The 20329-nt window shown below is 41.2% G+C and overlaps 1 protein-coding gene across 1 annotated transcript in view; it reads right to left on the bottom strand.

The window, feature by feature from the left end:
* usp31 (ubiquitin specific peptidase 31) overlaps window positions 1-20329 on the bottom strand; it is a 40580-nt gene that overhangs the window by 11056 nt on the left and 9195 nt on the right. Inside the window, exons 3-9 of the mRNA XM_063012399.1 lie at window positions 12233-12327; window positions 10618-10710; window positions 7413-7548; window positions 3699-3846; window positions 3403-3577; window positions 1813-1924; window positions 1252-1346 (exon numbers count right to left, since the gene is read on the bottom strand). Coding sequence (XP_062868469.1) covers window positions 1252-1346; window positions 1813-1924; window positions 3403-3577; window positions 3699-3846; window positions 7413-7548; window positions 10618-10710; window positions 12233-12327 — 854 coding nt within the window. The remainder of the gene's footprint in view (window positions 1-1251; window positions 1347-1812; window positions 1925-3402; window positions 3578-3698; window positions 3847-7412; window positions 7549-10617; window positions 10711-12232; window positions 12328-20329) is intronic.

Raw genomic sequence — 20329 nt, 5'->3', positions numbered from 1 at the left:
GTTTCTTTAATCTAGGGGTGAATTAAATTTTACTGAAGAGCTACAAAGCCATGGCATGCGATTTTATAATCAGAGATCTAAAAAGCAAAGCCCTTCTCCTTATTTCACAGCTCACTAGTCACCATGCTGTATTTCTCTCACAATGCCATGCTTCTAATGTAAAGAGAAATATGAGATTTTTTATTGGTTTGGGAACTGAGGACACTAATTGTTGCAGTTTTGCAGGTGGAATTTCTCTCCATTCTTGCTTGATACGAAACCTCAGTTGGTCAACAGTCAGTAGACATCATTGTCTGATTCTACTCTTCAAGATGCACCATACATTGTCAATAAGAGAAAGATCTGGACTGCAGGCAGGTCAGTCAGGCACATGCATTGTTACTACAACCCTACGCTGTTGTATCAAGTGCAGAATAAGGCCTGTCATTGTCTTATTGAAATAACTGTTTTCTCATGCAATGCTGGCCTACAAGGACTGAGAATCCTCCGATTTTCCTGAATTTTATCAATAATACATAATCTAATCTAACCTATTTTATTTTCCTAGTGGTATGTTCACCACAGTGTTACATCACCATTTCCTTTTACAATGTTCTGTAATCAGTTGAAACTGAAGACACCAGTTGCTGCTTAACAGTCTTGCAATTGTGCTTAAAGACACGTTGTTCCTAAAACTCCTAAAACCATTTGCCCATGCATCAAACCTCAACCCAGCCTAGGCCAAAAAAAAAACAAAGCTTTCCATAAAAAGTATGGCTTTTTTATATTTTACAGCATTTCTGGTATTAATTCATTCCAGTCTTGACTTTAGTCTGCAGCCATTATATTAGGAATTAAAATATATTTCCAGAAATCAATAAAGTTGCTTAGTTAAAACTTTAAATATCTGTTCTTTGTGCTGTTTTTAAATAAGGTTGTATGAAAAGTCTGCAAATCACTGCTTTCTGTATGTATTTACACTCTACCCAGAGTCCTAACTTTGTTGGAATTTGGTTTGTTTGATAGCATTGGCTACCGTTAAATAAACTGCTTAGAATATGAAGATGTAAACGAAGACTCTGATCTTGAAACACTTAAATCTGGCCATATAAATGTGTTTTGTTAACATTTTTTGTTAGCGTTCCTTGTAATTACATGGAAAAGTAATACATCACACAAAGGCTGCAGATGTGGTGAATAGAGGTTAGATGTATAAACAACCCAGATAAAAGACCAGAATTTGCTCTAGGAAGAGGGAAATGGAAGACCTACCTCTCCACAGTGGGGTGACAGAGTGGAAATTCCTCCTGTGGTAACAAGTACGTGATCCCCACCACACCAACCACTCGCAGGCTAAAGGGTCCCACCTAAAAAACACCCATCAACATTTCTTTTTATAGTAGGGAACTCCAAACCTATATAATAACATTTTTATCACAATTCCCCATTGTGAATCCAACTGTTTTGTCCAATATGCGACCACTTCTTTTCACCTGCCAATGTTAGGTTCCCATTAACACTGTGCTAGGTTTCTTGTGACATATTGTGTAAAGCCCCCCACTTACTCAAAAACATGGCCCAGTCCCGGAAATAGCATATTTCCGCAACAGCAGAAAGAAACCCTGTCTGACCTCCCCCACCTCAAAAACAGGCAATTGTGTGGACACCCTGCCAGGTCGGCAGCTCTGCTTATATTCAAGCATTCACCAGAGTGCAACCATGTTAGACCGCCCCACAAATATTTTTCTTATTATAGCATAAACTCTTCTACCAGATAATCTTACAAATAAATCAAGAGCCATATTTTATAAGAGCTTAGTACCACACACTGACCTGGATGTAAACACCCTGTCTCAGTAGGTGATGCATCTTCTCCAGAATTGCCTTTTGAAGCACATCCCAGTTCACAGTGCGCTCCATGTATAGTACAAAAGGAAGTCCAAACCTGAAAAGACACAAACACACCAAGCTTTAATATATTTAATCATAGGGTATTTCCTTAAACAATGAAAATGACAATGAGTCAGAATCACCTGATCATTAAATAAAACATGATATTACACAAAGGGAACTTGTTAATGTGAAAATGGTTTTGGCCACAAACTACAACAATTCTACTTGGTTTAACATAGGGTTTTGACTCTGATCCAAACCCTAATACTGTTTACATTTAGCCATTTAGATGTAAACTAGCTTTCAGATCATTGTTGCACTACATACAGTCATAATAGGTTCAATTTATATAGCGCCTTTCACATACCCAAGGACACTTTACAAAGTGAATATTAGAGGAAAGGACATATCATTAAAGTGAATATTAGAGGAAAGGACATATCATTAAAATAACACAGCAAAACTAACATAGAAAGAAAGAAGAATTGTGCTCAGTAAAGAGAAAAGTTTAGTTGACCTTTAAAGGAATGGACAGAGGAACAGTTGCATTGTGATTGCGGAAATGAGTTCCAGGCTTTGGGGGCTGAGGAACTAAAAGACCTGCTGCCAACAGACACAAGTCTAAAATGAAAAAAACACTAGAGACCTGAGGATCTAAGAGAGCAGTTGAGACGGTATGGCCAAAAACATTTGCACCCCTGTACTTTTTTAAGACAATGCATCACTTCTCTCAGAGAACTGAAAACACACATGAGACGTGACGAGGGGTTTAATGACACCATGTCCAAAAATGCACGTCAACAATAAGTGAGCAATCAAAGTTGTTTGTGCACTGATGTGCAACGTAAAAGCAAGTAGAAAAAAATAAATGAATCCAAGGGGACTGGGCTGTTCTGTAGTGAGTTGGAGAATAATAAATATTTTTTGCAATGAGGCGTTGGGTATTATGGTTTGGCGTGGACGATAAGATCACAAATACTGTAAAGCTTGTGTGTGCCGATAGAAACTATATTATGCCCCTGTCCCACATTTTTACACTCCTCCCCTGGGTTTCCCCTCACTTTGTTAACCAAAGTAGTAGCACAGGGGCTTAGGAGTAATCTTAAAGATTTTTTTAATAGAGCTCTATACAGCTCTATAGCAGGGCAGTTGTAGTCTAGCGGTTAAGGTACTGGACTAGTAATTAAAAGGTTGTTGCCAGGTTATCACTGTTGGGCCCCTGAGCAAGGCCCTTATCCCTAAATTGCTTAGAGAGTATGCTGTCACAGTACTGTAAGTCGCTTTGGATAAAAGCATCTGAAAAATGCGAAAATAAAATTGTACTGTAAATGGTAAAAAATCAGGCAACCTCTTGAAGCTAAAATGTCAAAAGACAAATTCCATGATCCATGATCCTTTTCCTGTCTCTACTGACGTATCTTGTGAATTAAAATTACAGAGTGAAGTTGCCAACTCAGGATAGAGCCCTAAGTTACAGTAGAGATAAACAGGCTGCAGCTGGATTCTTCAGACTGGTGTTCGTGTTACTACCTTCTCGCTTGATGGCCGATGCAGGCTCTGTTGCACACCAGCAGGATCATCTTGTCGGACCCTGAGTTTTTATTGGGTGACGCTGGATTCACCGCCCCTTGCATAAAGGATGGTGTGCGAGGGCTGTCATTACCGTACTTCAGATTGTTTTGGTTGAGGTTTGCGAGGAGACTCCCTGCAAATTCAAGTATGTGTTTAGCAATGCTCATGATTCATAAATTCAAAAATACTTCATCAATATCATGCTCGGTTTATTAAGTTCATTGTTAAATACGGCAGTAATGACAATGAATGACCTCTTTTAGAGCGAAGGCTTTCCAGTTTGAACGTGTCAGGGGTTTCAAATGCAAAGATGGAGTCGCTCTCTTGAATGATATCAAGGTCGTCGTCATCATCACAGAATGACCGGTGGAAACCGTCATAATACATTTCAGTCAGGACAAACTGCAGAGACAAGAAAGACACAATTTGGACAAACATTTATTAGCAATGGACATGTATGGGCTTGCTGAAAATGTGAACTATAAAAAAAATCTGCTGAGTCAAACAAACATGCTGCTTTTAATTTCCATCAACAGGCTACAGGCAAAACCTTTGTAGATATCTGACACTCTATTTGGAAGAATTGATAGAGCTTAAACACATTTGTTGATTGTTTTTGGCTCGGTAGAGTAGAGAGAGGTCAGGACATTGGAAAAAAACATTTAAAAAGCTTTATCTGAACCTGATTTAGCTATTTTAAAGTTTTACAAATGTGGACATTTTGTAAATTGCAAAACAAGAATTTACAAAACAAAAACTACAAAAAATGTAATTTTAATGTCTTGACACTTTTTACATTTGATACCTGCAACACACCCCAATAGATGGGACAGTGGTAAAATACACTGAACAGCCATAACATTAAAACCACCTCCTTGTTTCTACACTCACTGTCATGTTATCAGCTCCACTTACCATATAGAAGCACTTTTTAGTTCTACAATTACTGACTGTAGTCCATCTGTTTCTCTACATACTTTTTAACCTGCTTTCACCCTGTTTTTCCAATGGTCAGAACCCCCACAAGACCACCACAGAGTAGGCATTATTTGGGTGTTGGATCATTCTCAGCACTGCAGTGACACTGACATGGTGGTGGTGTGTTAGTGTGTGTTGTGCTGGTATGAGTGGATCAGACACAGCAGCGCTGCTGGAGTTTTTAAATACCGTGTCCACTCACTGTCCACTCTATTAATAGACACTCCTACCTAGTTGGTCCACCTTGTAGATGTAAAGTCAGAGACGATCGCTCATCTGTTGCTGCTGTTTGAGTTGGTCATCTTCTAGACCTTCATCAGTGGTCACAGGACACTGCCCATGATTTTGGTTGATGGACTATTCTCAGTCCAGCAGGGACAGTGAGGTGTTTAAAAACTCCATCAGCACTGCTGTGTCTGATCCACTCATACCAGCACAACACACACTAACACACCACCACCATGTCAGTGTCACTGCAGTGCTGAGAATGACCCACAACCCAAATAATACCTGCTCTGTAGTGGTCCTGGGAGAGTCCTGACCATTGAAGAACAGCATGAAAGGGGGCTAACAAAGCATGCAGAGAAACAGATAAACTACAGTAATTGTAGCACTACAAAGTGCTTCTATATGGTAAGTGGAGCTGGACAATGTGTGTAGAAACAAGGAGGTGGTTTTAATGTCATGGCTGATCAGTATATATATATATACAGTGTATCACAAAAGTGAGTACACCCCTCACATTTCTGCAAATATTTCATTATATCTTTTCATGGGACAACACTATAGACATGAAACTTGGATATAACTCAGAGTAGTCAGTGTACAACTTGTATAGCAGTGTAGATTTACTGTCTTCTAAAAATAACTCAACACACAGCCATTAATGTCTAAATGGCTGGCAACATAAGTGAGTACACCCCACAGTGAACATGTCCAAATTGTGCCCAAATGTGTCGTTGTCCCTCCCTGGTGTCATGTGTCAAGGTCCCAGGTGTAAATGGGGAGCAGGGCTATTAAATTTGGTGTTTTGGGTACAATTTTCTCATATTGCCAACTGGATATTCAACATGGCACCTCATGGCAAAGAACTCTCTGAGGATGTGAGAAATAGAATTGTTGCTCTCCACAAAGATGGCCTGGGCTATAAGAAGATTGCTAACACCCTGAAACTGAGCTACAGCATGGTGGCCAAGGTCATACAGCGGTTTTCCAGGACAGGTTCCACTCGGAACAGGCTTCGCCAGGGTCGACCAAAGAAGTTGAGTCCACGTGTTCGGCGTCATATCCAGAGGTTGGCTTTAAAAAATAGACACATGAGTGCTGCCAGCATTGCTGCAGAGGTTGAAGACGTGGGAGGTCAGCCTGTCAGTGCTCAGACCATACGCCGCACACTGCATCAACTCGGTCTGCATGGTCATCATCCCAGGAGGAAGCTGACGCACAAGAAAGCCCGCAAACAGTTTGCTGAAGACAAGCAGTCCAAGAACATGGATTACTGGAATGCCCTGTGGTCTGACGAGACCAAGATAAACTTGTTTGGCTCAGATGGTGTCCAGCATGTGTGGCGGCGCCCTGGTGAGAAGTACCAAGACAACTGTATCTTGCCTACAGTCAAGCATGGTGGTGGTAGCATCATGGTCTTGGGCTGCATGAGTGTTGCTGGCACTGGGGAGCTGCGGTTCATTGAGGGAAACATGAATTCCAACATGTACTGTGACATTCTGAAACAGAGCATGATCCCCTCCCTTCGAAAACTGGGCCTCATGGCAGTTTTCCAACAGGATAACGACCCCAAACACAACCTCCAAGAGGACAACTGCCTTGCTGAGGAAGCTGAAGGTAAAGGTGATGGACTAAACCCAATTGAGCACCTGTGGTGCATCCTCAAGTGGAAGGTGGAGGAGTTCAAGGTGTCTAACATCCACCAACTCCGTGATGTCATCATGGAGGAGTGGAAGAGGGTTCCAGTAGCAACCTGTGCAGCTCTGGTGAATTCCATGCCCAGGAGGGTTAAGGCAGTGCTGGATAATAATGGTGGTCACACAAAATATTGACACTTTGGGCACAATTTGGACATGTTCACTGTGGGGTGTACTCACTTATGTTGCCAGCCATTTAGACATTGATGGCTGTGTGTTGAGTTATTTTCAGAAGACAGTAAATCTACACTGCTATACAAGTTGTACACTGACTACTCTAAGTTATATCCAAGTTTTATTTCTATAGTGTTGTCCCATGAAAAGATATAATAAAATATTTGCAGAAATGTGAGGGGTGTACTCACTTTTGTGATACACTGTATATATATACACACATCACTAATTAGGAGGTCCTGCCACAACGTTCAAAGACATTAAATAACTTTTTGTTACCACTGGCCAGATAGGTTAACAATAATAAAAATCCCACACCACAAAGCTTGTGCCTTAATTGCAAGTTGCTTTGGTGGCCAACAAAATATGAATCTATTTGTTCATGTAACCATGGGAAACTGTCTTTCTGGCAGGTCACTGGAGGCTTAAAACAAAATGTATGTGCTTTTTCGTCACAGTGGATTTGACTTGTTGAAACCCGAAATGTGTTTTTAAATATTACCTTACTAGTCTACAACTACCATATAATGATACGAAATGCTTTGCACCACTTGCTTTCCAGTCTGGAAAGATCCTTCCTGTGTCTGGATCGGTTCGATTCATCTGAATTGTCTGTGAGGATTGAGTACGCTCAGGCTAAAAATGAGTCGACTGAAAGATTTGGGATGTATGGTGATTGGATTGGAAACCACAAGACAGCAGTGCTCAGCCATGCTAAATGAAACATTGTTTCAAATAATTTTAAGACAGCTAAGGTAGGAAGACAGCACTGAACAGAGCCAAGCTTTTCAAAATGAAATGTTAGTGTTCAATAAGGAAAAAAGTAGTTTAAGCTTGATTGAATCTAGGGTACACATGTAGGACAGAGCTGTAGAAAGGTTGGTAAATGGGCACCTGGTCTGGAGGAATCTTGGTCTCGCGTGAAACAGCTTCTCTGAGTCTTGAGACGGTGCTGTTGAGAGGAACTGCTACACCGATCCTCATGCAGTGGGAATACTTGCCTTGGTACACCACTGTCACATACAAGGGCCTGAGGGGCACACATAGCCACACAGTCAGTTATGATTAATCAAGAACATGGCATGAATAGCATGAATTTATGGACCCAGTCTGCCCTTGTTCTTCTTTGTTTTGTCGAGCAAAGCTCTGAAAATCTAGGAATTCAACAAACATCTTTGATTCTTACCTTTAAGTAATCGATATAAAATATCAGATCCCAGATCCTTCTCCTCAGGTCCTTTATTAAATTTATTTAGAAAGTAAGTAGTGACCCTGTTAATGGAGATGTGAAATTAGACCTGCTAGAGGAGTCAGAATGTGCATCAAATTATTCACCTCGGCAATGTTTCTGGTACTGAGCAGCTCTAACTAAAAATGAATGACAGCTGGATTATTTGTGACATCGCTTTGCTGCCGGTCTGAACGTAGGGTCAGAGGCATTGGATACGACTAGATTGGGAAAAAAGGAGGGGAAATGCAAAAATACAATAATAAAAATAACAATATAAATAGTCAATAATTATGCAAGATGTTCATTATGTTAAAGAAATGCACACCGATCAGTCATAACATTAAAACCACCTCCTTGTTTCTACACTCATTGTCCATTTTATCAGCTTTGTAGTTCTACAATTATTGACTGTAGTCCATCTGTTTCTCTACATGCTTTGTTAGCCCCCTGTCATGCTGTTCTTCAATGGTCAGGACCCCCACAGGACCACTACAGAGCAGGTATTATTTGAGTGTTGGATCATTCTCAGCACTGCAGTGACAATGACATGGTGGTGGTGTGTTAGTGTGTGTTGTTTTAGTATGGGTGGATCAGACACAGCAGCGCTGCTGGAGTTTTTAAATACCGTGTCCACTCACTGTCCACTCTATTAGACACTCCTACCTAGTTGGTCCACCTTATAGATGTAAAGTCAGAGACGATCGCTCATCTATTGCTGCTGTTTGAGTTGGTCATCTTCTAGACCTTCATCAGTGGTCACAGGACAACCCAGCTGTTGGCTGGATATTTTTGGTTGGTGGACTATTCTCAGACCAGCAGTGACCGTGAGGTGTTTAAAAACTCCATCAGCATTGCTGTGTCTGATCCACTCATACCAGCACAACACACACTAACACACCACCACCATGTCAGTGTCACTGCAGTGCTGAGAATGATCCACCACCCAAGTAATACCTGCTCTGTAGTGGTCCTGGGAGAGTCCTGACCATTGAAAAACATGGTGAAAGGGGGCTAAGAAAGCATGCAGAGAAACAGATAGACTACAGTCAGTAATTGTAGAACTACAAAGCGCTGATAAAATGGACAACATGTGTAGAAATAAGGTGGTGGTTTTAATGTTATGGCTGATCGGTGTATGTGTGGACTAATCCTAACTGACTGATTTTTTAAAACACTTTCAATATAAGAAATGTAATTGCTGTGTATAACTCTATATTCGCTATTTATTTTTAACATGGGTCGACTCCCAAAGTTCACATAAAAGAACCGACTTACAGAGCCAACGTGTGCACAGCCCAAAGGTGAGCAAACCGGTAAAAGCTTATCGTTTAAAAGCAGCCTTAGACAAGTCATTACAAAAAAAGAAACAGAAAGAAAAAACAAACATTACAGTTTGATAGGAGCAACAAAGCTGGTCATGCCAGTTGGCTGAGCACAAGTTTGAAGAAAAACTACAAGCATAATGTAATACAAAGGTCATGCTAATTTGTAAGTGCCAATTTTCTGGGACCCACCCTACTGCTGCAGGCAGCTTATCGCTAACAAAACAATGTACGTCAATCAGATAGTAGCAAAGTCATCTTTAGCTGAGACCTGTCTGCCACCAAAACTCGTCCTTCCACTGTCTAAAGAATTGGAGGGAGTTAAGAAAAGAACAACAGGTCTCTAACAAAGCAGCACGGAGAAGAATTTCTACATTCTTTATTCCAAAGAGAAATCTTATCAGTCTCATAACCAGTGTACAACAAATAAGAGGAAGAAAAGAAGTCAGCATTGAGCCTTCATGCTTGCTTTATGCTTTGTTACACAGGTGGATGCAGTGTTTGTTTCTTTGTTTATTAGGATTTTAACGTCATGTTTTACACTTTGGTTACATTATGACAGGAACGGTAGTTACTCATTACACAAGGTTCATCAGTTCACAAGGTTTTATCAAACACAGTCATGGACAAATTTATATCTCCAATTCACCTCACTTTCATGTCTTTGGACTGTGGGAGGAAACCGGAGCACCCGTAGGAAACCCACGCAGATACGGCGAGAACATGCAAACTCCACACAGAAAGGACCCGGACCGCCCCACCTGGGAATCAAACCCAGGACATTCTTGCTTTGAGGCGACAGGCCACCGGATGCAGTGTTAAGCAAGTCTATAATATACAGTCTCAGGTCATGTACCTTCAAACAAGAACTGTAAGCTACAGTTGAGGTCAAAATACCATCTGTCCATGTCCATCCATCCATACGTACATAGTATTTATTATCAAGCCTTTCTTATGTCTGACTGAATTATTGGAATACTTACTTAATGGTGTCTAAAGATGGATAAAACCACCCAGTCAAGCAAGCTTAACAATGTAATAGACTTAAAAAAAAAAATAAAAAATTAAAAAAATTAAAAAAAAAAAAATTAAAAAAAAAAAAAATTAAATTAAAAAGGCTGGGATAGTAAAAACCACTGTTTCAAAAATCACCACTTTAAAGTTCAACTAGAGTTAGATAGCTACTAAGAACATGGGCATGTAAACCTAATTTGACTGTGTAAACATGTTAAAATATCATCTGAACAAATTCATATGGGCACAGAAAAGTCAGCAGCTATATTCAGTTATAAAATCCACAGCCTTCTAGAACGTTCTACTGGGTGTACATTTTTAATCCAGTAAAAAAAACCACCCATACAAACCAAAATAAATTTGTGTTTTATTCATTAAGTTGTCTGTTTTACCACCACTTTATCCTGGTCAGGGTCCTGTTGGGTACAATTCATTGGGCAAAAAGCAGAAAGCACCCCGGACCCTTATTAAAGAGAATACTGACTTGCCCCTCAACCTAACAAACAGATTGTTTTGTGTTAAGGTTACTTACCGAGTATGAGGTAACGGGATGGGTAAGGAGATACACAGAAATGGATCAAAAGTGTTGCTCTGCTTCTGGCAGTGTGGGCAGGTGAGCGAAGATCTGGGCACAAATAAGGAAAAAGAAATACATCAGTTGGTGTAAGTGATAAACACTCAAATTCATTTATACACCAACCAGACATAACATTATGACCACTGACAGGTGAATAACACTGATTATCTCTTCATCACGGCACCTGTTAGTGGGTGGGATATATTAGGCAGCAAGTGAACATTTTAACCTCAAAGTTGATGTGTTAGAAGCAGGAAAAATGGGTAGACGACTGAATCAGAGCATCTCCAAAACTGCAGCTTTTGTGGGGTGTTCAGCATATATCAAAAGTCGTCCAAGGAAAGAACAATGGTAATGTTCTGCTGGGAAACCTTGGGTCCTGCCATCCATGTGGATGTTACTTTGACACGTACCACCTACCTAAGCGTTGCTGCAAACCATGTACACCCTTTTCATAAAAACACTATTCCTTGATGGCTATGGCCTCTTTCAGCAGGATAATGTGCCCTGCCACAGGAATGGTTTGAGGAGCACAACAAGGAGTTTGAGGTGTTGACTTGGCCTCCAAAGTCCCCAGATCTTAATCCAATCGAGCATCTGTGGAATGTGCTGGACAAACAAGTCTGATCCATGGAGGCCCCACCTCCCAACTTACAGGAGTTAAAGGATCTGCTGCTAACATCTTGGTGCCAGATACCACAGCACACCTTCAGAGGTCTATTAGAGTCCATGCCTCAACGGGTCAGGGCTGTTTTTGCAGCAAAAGGAAAGGTGGTCAAAATGTTATGCCTGATCAGTGTATAATATATTATGGTGGGTCCAGTTTCTCTGGAATCACTAGGCGCAATGCAGTAACACACCCCAAATACGACGGCAATCTATCGTTAGGCCTCGGCCACCCCCTCAAGCATAGACAATCATGTATGTAGGTAGACTCCTGACTGACCAAGAGCATTACATTTATTTAATTATTTTTTATTCATAATTTATTATTTATCAGACGCTTTTACCCAAAGCGACTTACGGTACTGTGACAGTATACAGTAAAACCAATTGAGGGTTAAGGGTCTTGCTCACGGGCCCAACCGTGGCAACCTGGCACACTAGCCTACTGTGCCATATTTAAATGGTCAGGCTGGTGGTTTTTTTTTTTTTTTTTTACACACCCCCACACTAACCAGGTGGGTCACAGACAGCAGTAGATTTCAACAAAGAGCTTTAATACTTACAAATCAACACCTTAACCAGACAGTAGGTGAAGCCTGTTAACCAAACATTTCCCACCTCAGACATGGCTCATCGTTCATTTGTTGACTTTGGTCTCTGCAGTGGCGAGTTAGCGCATTAGACTGCTGCAGCGCTGAGCGTTTTGGTGTTTTTGGTCTGATGAACAATTCTGACTGTGTTCATACGGTGTCTTGTACTGTATATAGAATGTGACTCCCCTCATTTCTGACAGGGGAAATTCTTCCAAAGCAGCATAGCACAGCTCTGATCTAATCAGTGGTTTAAACAGTAAGGCCGACTTTATACAAGAGACACATTTTAACCAAAGAATGAATGGCTCTACCTGTACTGCGCCTGAAACAGCTCTTGGACAAATGTACCAGCTGACAGAGGGGGTGAAGGTCCCTCTAGCGCTCCATCGTCCTCCTCTATTGGTGGCTGTGGCAGAAAAAACAGGAACATGTATGGTCATATAACAAATTAAGTGTTTTACAACCTCAAATTCTATGATCTTATTCACATCCTTGAGTAAGCAAAACTAATAACCACTGATGACCAGAAGTGGCTAGCATAAAGCAGCATTTTTTGGGAAAGGCTAGCTGCTTAGAAGATGCTGTACTATAAATATACTATATATTTCTTTTTTTTACAGTTATTACAGTTATTACCACTGGCATAGTTTTAAACACTATAAAGTATGTACAGTTAAGTCAAGTCAAGTTTTCACACATTTAAAGAGACATGTCTTCGCATCGCAGTCTTGAGATTCCAGTAACTTATTTTTAAGTTATAATAATAACTAAATAATTAAAAGACTTTCACAAATTAGAGTTAATGTTGTATGTACATCAAAATATATCAAAAATATACATACAAAGGCCACTCAGGTGTTGCAGCGGTAAAACACACTAGCACACCAGAGCTGACATTTCGAAGTTGTCGGTTCGAAACTCAGCTCTGCCATCCGCCTGGGCTGGGCGGCTACATGAACAACGATTGGCTGTTGTTCATACAGGGTGGGGTGCCGGATAGGAACCTCGTAACTGATGCATTTGTGACCTCTGCTGGCTGGGTGATGGTGCCTGCACAGAGTCGAGGAATAATGCGCTGATCAGGGTGTGTCTCTCCGTACACAAAGCTGATTCGCATATGAACTTGCCTCTTGCAGGTGAAAAGATGCAGTCGGCTACTGCACACGTGTCAGAAGTAGATATATATACAGTGTATCACAAAAGTGAGTACACCCCTCACATTTCTGCAGATATTTAAGTATATCTTTTCATGGGACAACACTGACAAAATGACACTTTGACACAATGAAAAGTAGTCTGTGTGCAGCTTATATAACAGTGTAAATTCATTCTTCCCTCAAAATAACTCAATATACAGCCATTAATGTCTAAACCACCGGCAACAAAAGTGAGTACACCCCTTAGTGAAAGTTCCTGAAGTGTCAATATTTTGTGTGGCCACCATTATTTCCCAGAACTGCCTTAACTCTCCTGGGCATGGAGTTTACCAGAGCTTCACAGGTTGCCACTGGAATGCTTTTCCACTCCTCCATGATGACATCACGAAGCTGGCGGATATTCGAGACTTTGCACTCCTCCACCTTCCGCTTGAGGATGCCCCAAAGATGTTCTATTGGGTTTAGGTCTGGATACATGCTTGGCCAGTCCATCACCTTTACCCTCAGCCTCTTCAATAAAGCAGTGGTCATCTTAGAGGTGTGTTTGGGGTCATTATTATGCTGGAACACTGCCCTGCGACCCAGTTTCCGGAGGGAGGGGATCATGCTCTGCTTCCGTATTTCACAGTACACATTGGAGTTCATGTGTCCCTCAATGAAATGTAACTCCCCAACACCTGCTGCACTCATGCAGCCCCAGACCATGGCATTCCCACCACCATGCTTGACTGTAGGCATGACACACTTATCTTTGTAATCCTCACCTGATTGCCGCCACACATGCTTAAGACCATCTGAACCAAACAAATTAATCTTGGTCTCATCAGACCATAGGACATGGTTCCAGTAATCCATGTCCTTTGTTGACATGTCTTCAGCAAACTGTTTGCGGGCTTTCTTGTTTAGAGACTTCAGAAGAGGCTTCCTTCTGGGGTGACAGCCATGCAGACCAATTTGATGTAGTGTGCGGCGTATGGTCTGAGCACTGACAGGCTGACCCCCCACCTTTTCAATCTCTGCAGCAATGCTGACAGCACTCCTGCGCCTATCTTTCAAAGACAGCAGTTGGATGTGACGCTGAGCACGTGCACTCAGCTTCTTTGGACGACCAACTCTTCTGAGTGGACCCTGCTCTTTTAAAACGCTGGATGATCTTGGCCACTGTGCTGCAGCTCAGTTTCAGGCTGTTGGCAATCTTCTTGTAGCCTTGGCCATCTTCATGTAGCGCAGCAATTCGTCTTTTAAGATCCTCAGAGAGTTCTTTGCCATGAGGTGCCATGTTGGAACTTTCAGTGACCAGTATGAGAGAGTGTGAGAGCTGTACTACTAAATTGAACACACTTGCTCCATATGCACACCTGAGACCTAGTAACACTAACAAGTCGCATGACATTTTGGAGGGAAAATGAAAAGCAGTGCTCAATTTGGACATTTAGGGGTGTAGTCTCTAAGGGGTGTACTCACTTTTGTTGCCGGTGGTTTAGACATTAATGGCTGTATATTGAGTTATTTTGAGGGAAGAATAAATTTACACTGTTATATAAGCTGCACACAGACTACTTTTCATTGTGTCAAAGTGTCATTTTGTCAGTGTTGTCCCATGAAAAGATATACTTAAATATCTGCAGAAATGTGAGGGGTGTACTCACTTTTGTGATACACTGTATATACAGTGTATCACAAAAGTGAGTACACCCCTCACATTCCTGCAAATATTTTATTATATCTTTTCATGGGACAACACTATAGAAATAAAACTTGGATATAACTTAGAGTAGTCAGTGTACAACTTGTATAGCAGTGTAGATTTACTGTCTTCTGAAAATAACTCAACACACAGCCATTAATGTCTAAATGGCTGGCAACATAAGTGAGTACACCCCACAGTGAACATGTCCAAATTGTGCCCAAAGTGTCAATATTTTGTGTGACCACCATTATTATCCATCACTGCCTTAACCCTCCTGGGCATGGAATTCACCAGAGCTGCACAGGTTGCTACTGGAATCCTCTTCCACTCCTCCATGATGACATCACGGAGCTGGTGGATGTTAGACACCTTGAACTCCTCCACCTTCCACTTGAGAAGGCGCCACAGGTGCTCAATTGGGTTTAGTCCATCACCTTTACCTTCAGCTTCCTCAGCAAGGCAGTTGTCATCTTGGAGGTTGTGTTTGGGGTCGTTATCCTGTTGGAAAACTGCCATGAGTTTTCGAAGGGTCATGCTCTGTTTCAGAATGTCACAGTACATGTTGGAATTCATGTTTTCCTCAATGAACTGCAGCTCCCCAGTGCCAGCAACACTCATGCAGCCCAAGACCATGATGCTACCACCACCATGCTTGACTGTAGGCAAGATACAGTTGTCTTGGTACTTCTCACCACGGCGCCGCCACACATGCTGGACACCATCTGAGCCAAACAAGTTTATCTTGGTCTCGTCAGACCACAGGGCATTCCAGTAATCCATGTTCTTGGACTGCTTGTCTTCAGCAAACTGTTTGCAGGCTTTCTTGTGCGTCAGCTTCCTTCTGGGATGACGACCATGCAGACCGAGTTGATGCAGTGTGCGGCGTATGGTCTGAGCACTGACAGGCTGACCTCCCACGTCTTCAACCTCTGCAGCAATGCTGGCAGCACTCATGTGTCTATTTTTTAAAGCCAACCTCTGGATATGACGCCGAACACGTGGACTCAACTTCTTTGGTCGACCCTGGCGAAGCCTGTTCCGAGTGGAACCTGTCCTGGAAAACCGCTGTATCACCTTGGCCACCATGCTGTAGCTCAGTTTCAGGGTGTTAGCAATCTTCTTATAGCCCAGGCCATCTTTGTGGAGAGCAACAATTCTATTTCTCACATCCTCAGAGAGTTCTTTGCCATGAGGTGCCATGTTGAATATCCAGTGGCCAGTATGAGAGAATTGTACCCAAAACACCAAATTTAACAGCCCTGCTCCCCATTCACACCTGGGACCTTGACACATGACACCAGGGAGGGACAACGACACATTTGGGCACAATTTGGACATGTTCACTGTGGGGTGTACTCACTTATGTTGCCAGCTATTTAGACATTAATGGCTGTGTGTTGAGTTATTTTCAGAAGACAGTAAATCTACACTGCTATACAAGTTGTACACTGACTACTCTAAGTTATATCCAAGTTTCATGTCTATAGTGTTGTCCCATGAAAAGATATAATAAAATATTTGCAGAAATGTGAGGGGTGTACTCACTTTTGTGATACACTGTATATATATATCTGCATTAAATGTTTGACCGCTCTACTGTGCAGAACTGGAAGTGTAAAATCAAATTTAACTTTACATTACATTTTACATATACTTGTGATGGAGTTTAGGTCCGGCCATTCCAACAGCTTTATTTTAGCCTGACATAGCCATTCCAAAACTGGTTTGATGTGTGTTTTGGGTCAATGTCCCACCCAAGTGCATTTATGATAGAAAAACTTTGAGATATTCTTCATTTAGTCTTTCTGCAATAAACCTTCTACACTGGCACTAAATGATGGTGGCATTACAGTACAAACATCATGCTTGACAGTAAGTTAAGAGTTGTTACATTTAAATGCCTCAGCCTTACTTCTCCAAAAAATCTTTAAGTTGTTATGGATAAATAACAACAACCAACTTCTGTCAAGCTTCAAGATGCTATTTTGGAGCAAAGGATTCTTCCTTGCATGACAGGATTTAAACCCAGTTCATTTAATTGTGGACAGTAAAAACTATACTGCAGCAGCTTGTAATTCATGGCAGTTTCTGTATTACATCTGACTACCTAGCCAAATTTCCTCTCAGCATAATGTAACAATGGGGTTTATTCCAATCTTAGCAAAGAGACCACTGTTCCATATACTGAGGGAGAACTGTTTGTACAGACGATCTTAAAAATCAAGTCAAGTCAAATTTATCTGTATAGCGGTTTGTACAACAGACATTGTCTCAAAGCAACTTTACAGAATTCAGTCCCGATAGACCAAAATCCCTGTTGAGCAAGCCAAGGGTGTAATAGGCAAGGAAAAACTCCCTTAAAATTACAGGAAGAATTTGGGTGGAAATGGTTCCATGTGATATTCTGTCTTGGGAAAATCTAAATGATTTGCTTTCTGAGACCTATACAGAGCTCCCTAGATTTTTTAATGGTAATAGCCGTGGCTTAATCTAAATTACGTCAAATAAAAAGGACACCAACTCTAGCAAATTAATAAAAAAATTAGGGATGTCCCTAATCCGATGTCCCTAATCCGGCCGTTCAAGGCATTTTTTAACTGATCGGTATCGGCTTTACTAAGGCCGATCCTAAGCCGATCCTTTGTTTTACGTCAGCATGTCCGCTGTGTAGAAATACTTTAAATTGGAAAGTGAAACAAGTCCAACAGTGAAGTGTAATGTCTGCAATGCGAGCGTTTCACGAGGCGGTAGTAGCAGAGCTGCGTTCATTACTGTAGAATTTTACTACTTATATGGTGTGTGAGTCAAGGATCACTCCGGTTTACAAAACAATAACTTTTAATCCCAGTATGAAAACTTCAGGACCAAAACATACAGCTTTTACCAATTTACGTGTTACAAGACTGAACGACATCTCAGTATCAAGCACTCTGATCGGCTCAGTTATGTAACCGAGCGTCGTAGTGATGCACTTGCTTAATAAAGAAATAAATACACGGTATATTCACTAATTGTCGGGAGCATAACACATTATTAACTTCTTCTGTTATGGTACTGAATAGCGGACAGCTAGAGTCATCGCGTTAGCCAAGCACGCTATTCCATGCACTATGGAAGCCCCAAAGGGTCAAAACACACTCACTTCAAGTAGAAACGTCTATCAAACCATTGTCACAATACAACCACAGAAAAGTTTGTTACAGTTACAACACGCATACAAGTACAGTGGCTCATAAGAAACAAACCAGATATCATTTAACCAAACGATCTATAATTACTACCAATTTGATACGACACCTAAAAAATAAACACTCAGTCGAATACAGCGAGTTTATTATTATATGATGAGAAGAGGAACCAGCTGTCCGCTAACACGGCAGAGATGCTGATTTTCTTCAAAAAGAACCTTCACTTCATTTTGAGTGTTCTAGTTTTACTACTACAATGCTGCACTAAGTTTGTTTACTTTTATTTTGTAAAAATAAAAGAACATTACGCAATAGATTGGATGCAGGCAATTTTTTTTCCTACAGCACTGCAGAGCTATTCAGTTGTTAAACATATACATTGGATTAATTTGAATAACTGTAATGTACTTGACGTGTGCACTGTGTGAACAGTATTATCTAGTTCTTATTTAGACAATATCTAGAAAATACAAGTATCGGTTTGAGACTCGGTATCGGATCGGGATCAAAATTAATGATCGGGAACAAAAAAACTTGATTGGGACATCCATACAAAAAATTATTATAATTATTATTATTATTACAAAAAAAGGAACCAGGAGGTTATACAACAAAGTAAAATTACATGATTTGATACACCAACAAATTAACAATATAATGCTGTATGTATACTTATGACCCAGCTGAAGTTGTCTTTAATGATGTGTGTTGGGGAAGGCATGCAGAAATCATTAAATGCAAAGCTTGTCTTGACATACCTGTCCTTTACAAGTGTCTATAAACTTTTGACCTCTTGATTACTGTAATTACCTTCTAGCATGGAGCATGAACAAGGTTGTTCAAGACAAGTTTCCACAAAGACACAACTCCATCAAATCATTACTCAATGCTTTCTTATTTATTTATTTTTCAAATTAAGATTTTAACGTCACTTTGGTTACATTCATGACAGGACAGGTAGTTCCTGGTAACACAAGATTCATTCCTTCACAAGTTTAATGTCAAACACAGTCACAGACGATTTTGTATCTCCAATTAACCTTATTCGCATGTCTTTGAACTGTGTAGGAAACCCACGCAGACACGAGGAGAACATGCTCTAGGGAGCTCTGTATAGGTCTCAGAATTTTTTTATATTTTGAATTTCACAGCTGTGAATTAGGTAGGGCCTTACGTATAAAATATGTTTTGTTGTTATCCCACAGTGCACTAATGCACATCTACAGACAGAGCCCAGACTATAGATGTGAAAATGCTTTAACTCCAATGGAGTTATTTAACCCCAATGGTAAACTGAAAGAGTGTATTTAACCCTGTTGAACAGGTATGACGAGAACAGTTGAAGCAGCAAGAGCTGACACCAGATTAGGATTAGGACTGACATCTTACTTGCGTTGAAAGTGACTCTGCATAAAAGCTGATTTGTGACAAAAGTTCACTGCACTTGTTTTGTTCAGCCACTGGAGATGCAAGTTCATATGTAACAAAAAATACTTTTTCACCTGTTTCTCTACTCATTCTCTACTCCAATTCTAGACTGTGCACAACCTCTGATCTGATTAAAGACAGCTGGATTACCACATGCCCCCTCCGACAAGTGTCCAGACTGCATCTGCTTCTTATCACATGCCAGTGTTGGGTTCCCACACAGAGGCGTATCACGTACAGACAGCCACAAACAGAGGGCTCCATTATGGAGCAGTTGTAGCCTAATGGTTAATGTACTAGACAAGTGATCAGAAGATTGCAGGTTCAAGCCTCACCAAAGACAAGTCGCAACTGTATAGCTCCACAGCAAGCCCCCTAATCCTTAACTGTTGGAATATATTCAACCACAATTGTAAGTTGCTTTGGCAACAAGTGTCTAATAACTGTAATTATAGCATGTAACTCTTTCCTCCCCATTCCCCCCTACTTGCACAGGCACCCAGACCAGTCCAGGGAATCACATAGCGCAGGAGAAAGGGAATAAGACTCTGTCCGTCCTTCGCTTCCTCAAACACAAGCAAAAGTGTCTGTGTGGATGCCTGGCCAGGACGATGGCTATGCTTAGAATCAAACTTGCGAGTTCGAACACCACGGCACCATTTAAAAGCCTTCACTTAGCCGGCTCAGGTGGCGCAGAGGTAAAACACGCTAGCACACCAGAGCTGGGATCTTGAATACATCGTATCGAGTCTCAGCTCTGCCTACCGGCTGGGTTGCGCAGCCACATGAACAACGATTGGCCTGTTGTTCAGATAGGGGTGGGATATTATAAAGCCGGATAGGGACTCTCTCATAACTAATGCAATTATGACCTCTGCTGGCTGATTGATGGTGCCTGCTCAGAGACGGGAAAAGAGTGCGGTCAGGGTGTGTCTCTCCGTACAC

This window comes from Trichomycterus rosablanca, chromosome 2 (assembly GCF_030014385.1).
Source record: "Trichomycterus rosablanca isolate fTriRos1 chromosome 2, fTriRos1.hap1, whole genome shotgun sequence".
NCBI classification, from domain to species: domain Eukaryota; kingdom Metazoa; phylum Chordata; class Actinopteri; order Siluriformes; family Trichomycteridae; genus Trichomycterus; species Trichomycterus rosablanca.
Note: the sequence above shows the minus strand (reverse complement) of the source record. Positions and strands in the feature narration are given on the sequence as shown.